At 40.1% G+C, this 12931-nt stretch overlaps 1 protein-coding gene across 3 annotated transcripts; it reads right to left on the bottom strand.

Annotated features, from left to right (window-relative positions):
• Positions 1–3344: 3344 nt before the first annotated feature.
• LOC139927897 (uncharacterized) lies at positions 3345–7865 on the bottom strand. Of its 3 annotated transcripts, none has more exons than XM_078290006.1 (10): positions 7709–7865; positions 7340–7378; positions 7180–7213; positions 7043–7072; positions 6632–6676; positions 6505–6531; positions 6226–6394; positions 4903–5012; positions 4563–4740; positions 3345–3668 (listed from the first exon to the last, which is right to left on the bottom strand). In XM_078290006.1, exons 2-10 carry the CDS (start codon positions 7349–7351, stop codon positions 3569–3571), a joined length of 705 nt encoding a protein of 234 aa, XP_078146132.1. In that variant the 5' UTR covers positions 7352–7378; positions 7709–7865; the 3' UTR covers positions 3345–3568. The 3 variants fall into 3 exon arrangements, with proteins under 3 accessions (XP_078146132.1, XP_078146133.1, XP_078146134.1); XM_078290007.1 differs by having other exon boundaries at positions 7713–7865; XM_078290008.1 differs by lacking the exon at positions 6632–6676.
• Between the last annotated feature and the right edge of the window lie 5066 nt (positions 7866–12931).

Raw genomic sequence — 12931 nt, 5'->3', positions numbered from 1 at the left:
AAATAGCCCGGTATTGTTCTCACCTTGCAGAAAGGTGCAAGCGTGACGCATTTATCTCCTTCATCTCTCAGAATTCATGCTCTAATAGCTTTTCAGACTCATATTGCCGTGCTAAGAGAAATCCAAAGTTGGTGTTACACTAGTGATCTATTAATTTATACACAATTCAGCATGCACTCCCTGAAGGCATCGTAAAGTATACGGGCGTGGTAGATTTATGTCTTTAGATCAAATGGCATGAGATTTTGAGAATTATCCAGTTTGCCTAGTTTGGGAATTTATTCAAAATAACACTGTGCCTTCCAGAGGTGGGAAGGAACTAAGTACATTTACTCAAGTACTGCACTTAAGTAATATTTTGAGGTACTGGCACTTTACTTGAGTATTTCCATTTTGTGAGACTTCATACTTTTACTCCACTACATTTCAGAGGGAAATATTGTAGTTACTAGTTACTTTGCAGAATAAGGTTTTACATGCAAAACATACAATAAGCTCATAAAATATGATGCATTGTTAGAGTTTAAACTAACAGTATATGGAGCAGTTAGACCTACAACATTAAAATACTTCTTAGAGGTTAATGCATCAATAATTTAACACTCTGACCGTTCTTCAGAATGAGTACTTTTACTTTCGATACATCAGTACATTTTACTGATAATACTTCTATACTTTTACTTAAGTACAATTTTGAATACAGGACTTTTTCTTTTAATGGATTACTTCTCCATTATGATATTACTACTTTTACTTAAGTAAAGGATTTGAGCTCTTTTTCCACCACTGGTACCTTCTACAACTTGTGTGTTTTCATGGGGTGCAGTGGCTGCATTAGTACTGAAATATATTAGATTGATGAACATGAATGCAAACATAGGAACATAGGAGATGTGTATAACAGTGCTAACTTCCATAGCCAACCCCTAACAGAGAACCCAGCACTATGCAACACTATGACATTCATTATATAACAAGTACATGGCTGCATTCTCCCTGCCTATTGTAACCCCACCCCCATACACATATCTCAATGCTTTTTCTGACTACATACACAAACCTCCAACGTGGCCATGCCAACATTTTGCCTTCTGAGCGACTTTCAGCGGTTCCTTTTCCATGCGCAAATCCTCCGAATGTTTTAAATAGCTGAATACTCGCTACAAAAGGTCCTCAACCTCCAATCCCTGCACAAAATCCACCCTGCAGGAAATGTTGCCACCTAAGCCTCTTTTAAAACCCAGGGAACAAATCTGGATTGGAACCAGTAGATAGAGAGAGAGCGCGAGTGTGGAAAAACGCAAAGAGGAGTTTGATCTCCTCTCTTTACACTCCCACTGTTCTGAAGGTGCAGAAATGAGGCCGATCTCGAGCATGGCGAGGTCAGTCCTCTCCTCTTCCTCTCTTCTTCCTCTCCTCTTTTCTCCCATAAATCACTTCTGTGCACATGAAAATTAGCTTAACCCTTTTTCCTGTGTAGTGCTCTACTTCCAGTCAAGGACACCTTGCAATAGCAGGGATATGTATGATCTGTGTGTGTGTGCATAAGCATTTAGTCCTCCATTCTTAACTAGTGGACACCATTCAATCTTGATCCAGCCTGACCTAGCCTGACTCTTGTTAAGGCGGCCTCTCTGCTGTCGCTCCTCCTGAAGCGGCCTCACAACAATTAACATTTCCATAAAGCCTTTTGTCAACTGCTTAACAGAAAGAAAAGAAAAAAAACGGAATTGAATGACTTATCCTCACCCCTTGAGTCAAACATAATTTCAGTGAGAACTGAACCGCGTAGGGACGTCGGGTGTATAATACACGCTCATGAGAAAGAGCAGGAGACAAGAGAGAAAGAGGGAGAGAAAAAGGCAGAAAGTCCGAAAAGGAGATAGCATGAAAGAGAGAGGGAAGAGAGAGAGAAGGAGACAGAGAGAGAGAGAGAGAGAGAGAGAGAGAGGGAAGGGAAGGAGAAAATGAGCTTGGTTCCCTTTGTGGCACAGTACTTCACCACTTAATCATCCCCTGGTCTATAAATAGGCCCTCACAGCCATGGAATATTGGGAGAAGATTAATGGAAGAGAATGGAGCGCTGTAATGCTCCGCAGCTCCGACACTTCTGTTGCACTTAAACATACAGATTTTTACTTCACTACCGATGGCACCGACTTCCCCTCTCCACTTCTTTCCCAATTTTCTTCCCGTCTTTCAAATCGCATCCAGCTTACTCACTCCCCCCCCCCCCCCCCGCCCCCCCGCCCGTCTCTTCTTCATCTCCCTCTCTTTTTCTCAGTTTCATCTTCCTTGCTTCCTTCAACCCCAAGGACTCCTGCTGGGTGACGGAGATAATCACTAATTCATTATTCTTCAGAAACTTCACAGCAAACAGACGCTTATTGTACAGACACGAGGCATACGTCTAGATCCACACAAGCACACAAACAAGAACACAAACACACTCACATGCATACACACACACACACACACACACAACCTAAATACCACCAAAAATGAAATATTGACGCAGTGCAAGCGTTAGCCAAACATCCTAATAACGGAATGTGTTCCCACAGCAGACGGGTGGAAAAGTTTTCTCGCCTCGTTTTACATTCTGCACTATACACTGCGGTTTCTTTTCAGCGCCTATCACTGCTCATCTCCTGAGGAAATGTTGACAGTGTTGAGGTAGCAGAAATCACCTTGTATCTTTCCTGCTCCCCTCAGTGTGTACGTGTGTGTGTGTGTGTGTGTGTGTGCATATACTGTACGTGCGCATATAGGTGTTTGTGTGAGAGCTTGCATGGGTGTGTAGGCTTACATCCTGACTTTGAGGGAAATATGACAGAGATGTGATTTAGGTCGGAGAGAGGAGAGCGAGGCTGCAAGGACACTAAACCCAACCTGAAGACACCGAAGACACAAAGCTTTGCTGCTACAAAGAGAAAGGGGGAGAGAGAGAGAGAGAGAGAGAGAGAGAGAGAGAGAGAGAGATTGATTTACACACAAAACAAGCCAATTGTACCTATTGTAACTGTCTTTGTTAGAGTTTGTATGTGTGCATATACATATAATGTTATTCAGATGAACTTAGCTATACTGTTTCTTTTTCCCACATTCTCACATTGCTATTGATTGGCACTGCTGTCCAGCTCCCCCTGCTGTCAGTACATCACAACCTCCACCATGTGGTCAAAACACATGAATCTCTGCATTACACACCCCACAACCTTATGTAAGTCTGTAAGCTTGTAAGTCAGACTTTATTTGAATACTAATGTGGTAAGTTCTGAATAAAAGTTGGTTGGAGTTGTTGTGAGTGGGAGTTAATGAAAAAAACATAGGATTTGCTGTTTATTACCATTTTTAATTGCTGTTGTTTCATACATTAGTCATATGACACAATGATTTCAAGGTACTTAATCATAGAAAAAGAAAAGGAAGATCAATTTTAGTTATTAATCACATCTTTTACTATTATTCATCAGGAGCGATTAATCCGAGACAATAAAGAGAAGAAAATGACAGAAAGAGAATCTGCATATCAGCTTGTTCTCAGTGTCGGTGTGGAGCCGGTGGCTTAATAACTGCATGGGCATCCAAACCTAACTTTATAGTCACGGCACATGTTTGATGGCTGGTCCATCTTGCGGCAGACGAATCCTGTAGTTGGATTGTAGCTGAAAAATGATTTAACCCAGTTAGTAATTCAGCATGCTATTCAAAACTAAATGATTTACACTTGCAGTTCTTTAATGTTTTTTCAGATATACAGTATATTAAAAAATCATTTCTAAAATGATACATATCCATTTCTGGGGAAGAGGGATCCCTCAAAACAAATCTTCGCTTAAAACATAGATGATCTAGTCTGTAAAAGTATTGTGTCAAACAAGAACAGAAGTTACCCATTATCCATGTACTAGAATTTGTTTCAATTTTGTGCTATCGATCATTTGCTAGAGCAGATGTCACTTCTTTTCAAATGATGGGTATCTCATTTTGGAATCAAACTCTTCAATATCACCGATAGGAAAGGATGCAAGCACACATTATTGGGAATAAAGCTGAATTGCAGTGTTTATATTTGTTTTCCCACAGAAGAGAAGCTTGTCCTGTGCACTGATTTGTGACAACACACTGACTGACAGCTCAATTTCAAATTAGCTGATAGAGACGGTGCACAGGTGATTGTGACAGTGGCCCGGTTGATATTCTGGGTCCGCACGTACATTTTCTGATTCTGAGCTGTTATCAGAATAATAAAATAAGCCTCGCCTAGGTGTAAAAGTTTCAGACATTATGTGCGCACTACCCAGTTTCCTCATGGGGGTCATTAAAATTTAATCTAATCTAATCTAAATGTGCATCTACAAAGTCAGTCTCCCATTCACTGTTCAAGGAGTCGCTCCAGGCAGTACATCTTGATGAAATCACAGATTAGAGTCTAGGTTCTCGGGTTTCCAGCGATGGCAGAGAGCAGTTCGTGTTGAGAAATATTGATTGATTGAGGGCTATGAAAAATACCACATGTAAACTTAAATTCAGCACTATTTCGCTACAAGTCAACTTACGCAAATATGTTGTCCCCTGTATTGATCGCTGGGGTCATAGAAGCGTCAGCGGTAACAGCCTCTATGAGCAGAGGGTAAGCGCAAATGACTCCTGGGTTCTCGGCCCTCAGGGAGCTCAAAACCTCCCAGTCTCCTGTTCCACTGGGATTGTCCCTGTCAAACCACCTGGTCCAGCACACTGCCCAGAGAGCAACAAAAGAGAAACAGGATGCCTGACGAGAAACAGCGTAACCAATACACCCTTCAAATTGAATGCTTGTGCACACAAACAATGAAACAGAAGGCCCACAGTAAACTGGTGGCATAACAGTGTGCAGATTGGGAGTGGACTCATAGTTACCTCCTCCACCGCAGAATGGCGGGTTGCAGCTGAAACGAACACGATAATCATGACAGCGTGTCGTCGTTTGCTCTTTGTTTTTGCAGACGAATCCTGTGGTTACGTCAGCTCTGAAAAAGGGAACAAGGTGACAATTTAAGTGTTGAAAGAACTGAATGGATGCGTCCAATTGATAACCACCAGAGCTGGGTCAAATAGCATTTGCTAATTCTTTTCATGGTTTGCTTTAGCCTGCTCAGGTGCTAGATGGGTGTGGCGTACAACACAACAAATGCCTGAAAGTTTTGTCAATCACAGTAATTTGATAAAGCATTTGAAAGTCTATTTAGCATACTGTTCTGTGACTGACAACCTGCCTGCCTGATGCAGTAAACCACACAGACCTGGTACTACAAGCAGGTTAAAAACACTAAGAATTACTTCCTATTACTACTTGACCTAGGTGTGTGTACCTCCTATACTATTTTAACAGTTCTCCAGTTGCTCATGTAGCAGGGAGACATACCCCTTAAGATGTGTGGTTCACACCCACTAATTCAGACACACCAGGTGTTTGAATTTGTGGGTTAGTTTTTGAATTAGTGTTTGAATTACACTCCATTTGGTTTTTAAAGAGTAACTAAACCCCAAACTCAAATCTGTGTAAGGCCTGACATCTAATGGTAAAAAGTATGCTAGGTAAATATCCAATCATCCAATATGCCAATCATAATTCCATTTGCTATTGGTTGATCTTTGGTGCCAGGTGATGTCACCTACAACAGGTAGTGACATCACCTGGACCAAAGATCAGCTAATAGCAAGATGGCCTTCTTCACTGCATGTGCATGAGTGTGCATAGCACCTAGACTCTCTCCTGCACATATCAGGCTGATGTACAGGCATGGTGCGGTGGTATGTAATTATTATTTAGCAAATGTGTTTCACTTGGCAGACATTTTTAAGACTATTTTCTTAATAAATTCATCTTTTTTTTTTTTTTTTTTTTTTTTAACTTAAACCTCATATCTGCTCCAGCATTTGTCTCAGACAATTAAAGAACCAGTGTTTTTAGACTCATTGGTACTAAACACGGTATTTCCTTTGGTGAAACTCACAAGGTGGTGTTCTCGGGGTTAAACTCTACCTGGTCACACTTACATTGTTATGCTAATCTGTTATCTAGTACATGGTCAGGTGGAGCAATATAATAGAACTTGTACACACAAAGTGGAAACTGTTGGCCTCACCGGGTATACAAAACTCATATTAAAGTATTAATAAAACACACAGCATACATAAATAGATCATCTTATCCTGCACTTTGTTTGGTGTAATACTTACGAAACTACATTCCCTGTTGCAGCCACACTGAGCCCAGTTGTAGTTCTGACATCGATCTGAACTGGATTACTGCAGATCTTCCCTGGGTTCTCACTGCGAAGACTGGAAAGAGTTTCCCAGTCCCCAGTTCCACTGGGGTCATCTCTGTCAAACCAGTCGGTCCAGCATTCTAGACCAGTCATCCAGGTAGGAGCAATTTAGACAAGGTGCTTAGTGTAGAAGAAAGTGTTGAATGTCTGACATGTATAAATGTAAAAAGAAAAGGCATAGGCTGCTTACGCATATTGGTGGGATAGTAGCATTTTACTGAAAAAAAAAGAAACAATGGATATCAGACTTCAGTATTCAAAGTGAGCCGCTGTATGTTTTAGTTTGTTCAAAAGTGCCATTGAGGGAAATCTCTGACCTGGTTTTATTGGGTCAATGTGATATGGAAACATCATTCGATTGTCTGTTTAACAAATGAAAAACACATTTTTGCAACAATGTTATTGAGTCTTTGGAATAACCCCCTTGCAAGAACCTGATATCTCAAGCAACAAGAATGAGAAAGGATGTCCGTGCTGTCACAGGAAAGCCTTGCAACTTCAAAAAGTAAACTATTCAGGGGGTTTTAATAGAAAGCCTGATTTGAAATTGACACCCATGCAGTTGAAATTTTAACATTGATTTTGAATGGGTTTCATGGGCCATATATTGTCAGGAAACTTGCTCTGCTTGACCACATGAAAATCTGGAGTTACAAGATTTTTCTGCAACTGCAAATATATATCATATATGCAATGTGGCTTTACCAAACTACGGTGCATGGTCTTACCTGAGTTATTGGCAGACTGCTGGTTGCTTTCTGGTTAACAAAAAGTTAATAAAAGAACAATTTGGTCACTAATGTATATTTATGATAGAATGTAGAGAAAATAGTAACTATCACTGCAGCTATTGAGATGAACCTACCAGCAAGCAATCCTGCAATAATGGCAATACTCAACTATTGGAGAAAATGAAACACAGGATAAGAAGTATAAAGTTAGATCAATGTATATCAATCATCAAATGCCAATATAGCACATTTATATTGAGAAATTTGAAAGTAATACAAAATGTTATACAGTACCAACTTGATCATGATTGCAGATTATCTTGGACTTTAACCCTGTGGGATGGATGTATTTAAATAAATTCAACGTGAGAACACAATATCATTTTGCGCAATGTTAAAAAGCTTTCAAGAGTTGTATGAAATGAAAGAAAACAAAATCGCTTAATTTAGATGGATATTTACCATAATTCACTGATTTAGTCAGATACTCTTTAAAGTTTCTAATTTTAAAGTTAATTTACATTTCAAAGATATCAAATCCTGATGCAGAAAATCCCTCATTCATTTATCTAATACATCAATTATAGACTAGTAGATATAAATTTATATAACTAAAAATAAGTTCACAAGAGACATTTGTAGGCAAAAACACAAGACACTCACCCACAGGTTAAAGGTGCAGTGTGCTGCTGTTTCCCCCAGTAGAGCAGGATAGTGCACTGCTGCCCTCTCTCTGTCCTAATGGTTGACCAGTCTCACCTTAAATACTTCACCAAGATCTGGAAGATGTCCATTTACTGAAAAGAGGTAAAGCATCCACTCTTTTGGGAATCTGAGTTGCAGTACACACCCAAAGCAAAACAATTCCCCATTCAAAGATTTTGCAATTCTAGAACTTGTGCAACTTCAGAGACTGGCTTCCCCCCCTCAGGGAAGAGCTCACAGGTCGTCAGACAAGGAACTCAAACAAACTGGCCATCCCAAGATGTCGAACTGAGAGATACAGGAGATCACCAGTCCCCTATATGTGCAGACTCCTAAATGACAATGGATTTTAGATTTGAGATATGAGATATTAGATTTTAGCTGAGATAATTGCAACATTTTAAATTTTTTAGTCTACTTAGTATTGATGCTTTATTGTAACGGCAAAATAATTCAGTGTTTTTAATGACGATTGTCTTTATGAACCTGTAATAATGCTGAAAGTCAATAAACAATAAATTAACAGAACTCGTCCACCAGGGATATTGTTCAACAAAAGAATAGTATATAAATTCCCAACGATTAAATGGGAAAATGATGCGCAGAGATTAGATGTCCAGTCTTACATTCCCTCTGTAATTAGCATCAGCTTTATTCCCCTGCATGTGTATTAAACACCGACACGTCCGTGCAAAGTCTCGAAACACACCCCATTTCAAGATTCTCATATTGCAGGCAAACAATTGCAGCATTTCAGCTCTTTTAAAAAGAACTGGAGAGCAAAGCAGGTCACGGAATACGTGTTGTATTGTGAAACAGAACTGCACACTTGGGTGGATTAGAGAAGCAGGCTTGTGGCTGAAAGGACACCAGATCAAGATCAGCCCAGATTTTGCCGGTCTGGGGAAGTAATGCTTCCACAACAGCTACTGTCAAAGTTCCCATGACCAAGGCTCTTCCCCCTCACCTGCTACTCCGCAGCCAGCAGAACAAAAGATTCTGATTGGGGAAGTTCTCAGGTCTTAACGGTTTTGTGCACTCATGTGTGCGTGCATGTGTGTGTGTGTGTAACCAATCCCTTCCACCCGCGTCTACTCCCCCAGATTCCATCATATTACTAATTGCCAATGACTTGTTTGCTTCGAGCCTGCATAAAACAAATAGTCTTTTTCATTTCCTACTCTTAGCAGCACACTAACAGCACTTTGTAAGCAACAGCAACCCCGCTGTCGAAAAAAAGGACAAAAAATAAGAACATTAACCACAAAACTGTGTTCACAATAGGTGTGAAAATAGAAGAATTCCTCTCTAGTTTTATCCTGAGAATTTAAAAAATGTGGCAACAATGGGCTGGTTATATTCTGTCAGATGTTAGTTGTATTAACACAACAACAAAACGAGAAAACAAAGGTGAGCCATTTTGATGGAGATACTTTTATTCACTGAATTGATTTATTTTTTTTGTTACAAGAATCAGTTCAGGCACTGCATTTAAAGTTTGAGTTGAAACTGGAGTAAAATGTTAACCGTGACACAAAAGGGAAAGGCTGTTCTCAGCCCATATGGCTCCATGCTGTTTGTTAGTGTGTATTCATTTCAAAGACACTAAACCAAACTCCTGTTTCTTTGACTACATCATTTATGAAAAAGTCACTTGTTTTTGTTTTTTTCTCAACACTATGTGGTACAGTATGTAGAAGGATCAGTTCATGCAAGATCACACTGCTGGTGTCAGAACAGGTAAAATAAGGATACATATAACTCTAGAACTTACTCTACTCTATAATGTAACTTTTTTTAAGAATGTCTTATGGTTTTTATTGTTTTTTGCTATCTTTACTGAGACAGAAGGGAAGCTGGGGGAGAAGCAGAGTAATGGCACACATAGTAGAAAAGGTTCTGCTGGGATTCAGTCCCAGGCCAGCAGCTTACAAGGGGTTGCAGAGGCGCAGTGGTCTTACTCAGTTCATCATCTCTGGGCAGGAGCACATGTAACTCTGACTGTTCTGTTGCTGATGTTGTCACTGAGTTCAGGGTTTGCATGGGCATCCAAACCTTACTTTTAATTACGGCAGTCCTCACCGCTCTGGTCTTTATTGCGACAGGCGAACCCCTGAGTTGGATTGTATCTAAAAAGCAAATTATCAGGATGATCAGTCAACTCTGCCTATGATTTTAAGGAAAGAGAATTTTTTTTCCCACAACTTGACAAGGGCCCGGTTAAGGAAAATCAACTAAAATTCAAAACATCAGCCAATACCATTAACTTACACAAAGAAATTCTCCTTGGTATTAATGGCTGGGATCTGCTGGTTTACAGTAACACTCTCTATGTAGAGAGGAGTGTCACAGATGGCACCTGGTATTTCTTTTTTCAGGTCATCGAGAGTCTCCCAGTCTCCTGACGCAGTGGGATTGTCTCGGTTGAACCACTTGGTCCAGCACACTTGGCCAAGGAAAAACAGTTCTGTATCAACAAAACACAGCAGTTTTTATGGGCCAACGGACTTAGATTTCCAAGGCTTTTAGCAATAATACCCAAAAGGCTGCACCTTGTACCTACTGCCTCAACAAAGTACCCAGAGTCAAAGTAAAGAGCGTTCGCAAAGCTGTACTAGGCAAATTCTCGCTTTGGCAGCAAGAGATCTGTTTGAATTTTTGACACCTTAACTTTTTGAAAGTTTGAAGGACTCTGACCTCTGGTCTATTTCACTCATAACTTTTGATTCATCGCTTACTGTGCGTACCTGACAGCATAATTCTATCTAGGCAGATAGGATAAATATGCTGCCTCTCAGGGACAGGCCCCACTTTGTAATTAAGGATAAGACAGGCAAATCTTGCCTTGCGCAGCTTTAAGGGTATTACAGCTTGAATACAATGATTACCAATGTGTAATGAGTGAATAGTTACCGCAATGTTTGACAATACAACCAATAAAGGAGTGCTTTATTGGATTCACAGCACAGTTGGATCACGTCTTTGACCACTCAGACTGCTTGGCTGAAACTATTGTATGACATAACATTTGATGGATGCTTTCATCCAAAGCTACATCTTTAGAATGGGCGTCTCCAGTGGGAACACCACCCCAGACCCTGACAGAGCTCGTGCAATCCGCTGGGCAAAAGAATAAGGGTCCAGAGGTACTATGCTGGAAACTAATGCACATTTACAAAGGCAGTTACCTTCTTACAGAATGGCGGGTGACAGCTGAAACGGACATGGTTGGAGTGAATGCCGTAATCCAGGCACATGCTTGGTTGATTCTTGCAGATGAAGTTAGCTCTGAAATTTAAAAAAGATGAGTCAGGTGAAAGTGACTGATAGGAAGTAGTGTATAGCACCTACATACTAATAGTACTAATAGGGTTATTTGAGGAAGCTAACAGCTTTGGTGTTTTGGACAGTTCAGGTATTTACTAGCAGATGGGTACTAACACAGTTTCCTGATTCCCAGGTACACCAAGACTCATTTTGTTGTTGAGTTCAATCTGAACTGGTTTTGGGCAGATCTTTCCTGGGTTCTTCTCGTGAAGCTCGGTAATGGTCTCCATGTCTACCACCCCAGAGGGGTTTTCAAACCAGTCGGTCCAGCACTCTAAACAAGCCATCACCATGTGACAATTTTAGAAAAAAAAGTTCTGAAAACAAGTTATTCCCACAAAATAGATAATGGCAATACTACTGGAAAATGATACTTACTGATATTAGTTGGATAATAGCAGAGCTCTAGAAAGATTTAAATTGATAATGATAGATTCATGGAAAGAGGAAAAAGGAAGGGAGAGAGAGAAAGGGAGAGCAAGATCAGTGCTTATACTAATAAAGTAAAAAAGAAATAAAATCCAACAATAGTTTTGCCATAGCAGCTATTGCAACAGTAATATACAGTAATGTGGTGATTCCTTAGCAATTTTCTTCAGCTTTTGAGGTAAACCCAACATTTATTGCAGCATATCCATCTATAATGATATTCTGTTATACTGTATATACAATTATAAAATAATATTGTATAATAATAATCATAATGGAAATATCGCATTGTTTGATTTATGGAATCAAATTTTACAAGTGCACAATTAAATAAGAGGAACTTACCTTGTTCATCAACAGCGCTAGGCAGCAGGTGAGTTGGTTCTGAACAACAAAGGACAACAACAACAAATCTCTTTCTACATGCTTCATCAGTGACAAATTATAAAAAATGGTTATAAATATGAATGGACCCTTTTCATATACATACCAACAAGCACCGTTAGACAGATAACAGTAACGAAGCTCAGCTGTTGGAGAAAATTAACACTTATGCATCAAACCCCACCAATTATGGCCATGGTATGAGCTTCAAATTGCATGTTCTAAACTATTTTGGCTGTCAATGAAACATACCAGCCTGATCATGGTTGCAGAAAATCTCAAACTTTGAACCTGAGGGCAAAAGACATGATTTAATACATCATCTTCTATCATTATGGTATTTAAAATTACGAGTTAGTCAATGCACAGCAGTTTTAAAGATACCTGCTCCAAGAATGAAAAAGGCTTGAGTCCGCTGTTTTTGCCAAAGATGTATCGGGACGTTCATCAATGGGTTCCCACCTCCCATTCTGCTTCTTCTGATCATCTAACATCACTAATCACCACATTGACTTATCTGTATTTTATTTAAACGCAGACAAGACCACAGTATGGCTGCCCTTTCTCAGTGTCCATCCTCTGCAGTGCCTGTGTGTACACTAATTAATTGCCCTTTGAGAAGAATAGCTACCTCCCTCTGTTCAATAACAGCTGGGGATAGTCTGTGGCTATTCATACATCAGCATTAAACTTTGTCATCTGAAGGGGCCAGCCTAATATTTTACACTAAATTGTGCTTTGGACTGGATGCCAAAGAACAAATGACAGCATGGTGTAGACTCATTTATCATCCCCCCAAACACACACACACACACACACACACACACACACACACACACACACACCTCCCTCTCCCTCCCTCTCTCTCTCTCTCTCTCTCTCTCTCTCACTCTCTCTCTCCCTCTGTCTCCATGGAAATCACTGGTGTCCCCATCCTCCTGTGGTGAAGGAGCTGACTGCAGACTTTCTGTTGACCATCAACCCCATTTACACAGATGGAGCTCTGTGAAAATACAATTTTTGGGTGGCATCACACACACA

The sequence above is a fragment of the Centroberyx gerrardi genome, chromosome 18 (genome assembly GCF_048128805.1).
Source record: "Centroberyx gerrardi isolate f3 chromosome 18, fCenGer3.hap1.cur.20231027, whole genome shotgun sequence".
In the NCBI taxonomy this organism is placed as follows: domain Eukaryota; kingdom Metazoa; phylum Chordata; class Actinopteri; order Beryciformes; family Berycidae; genus Centroberyx; species Centroberyx gerrardi.
The sequence above is the reverse complement of the archived record's forward strand: the minus strand, read 5'-3'. Positions and strand labels throughout refer to the sequence as shown.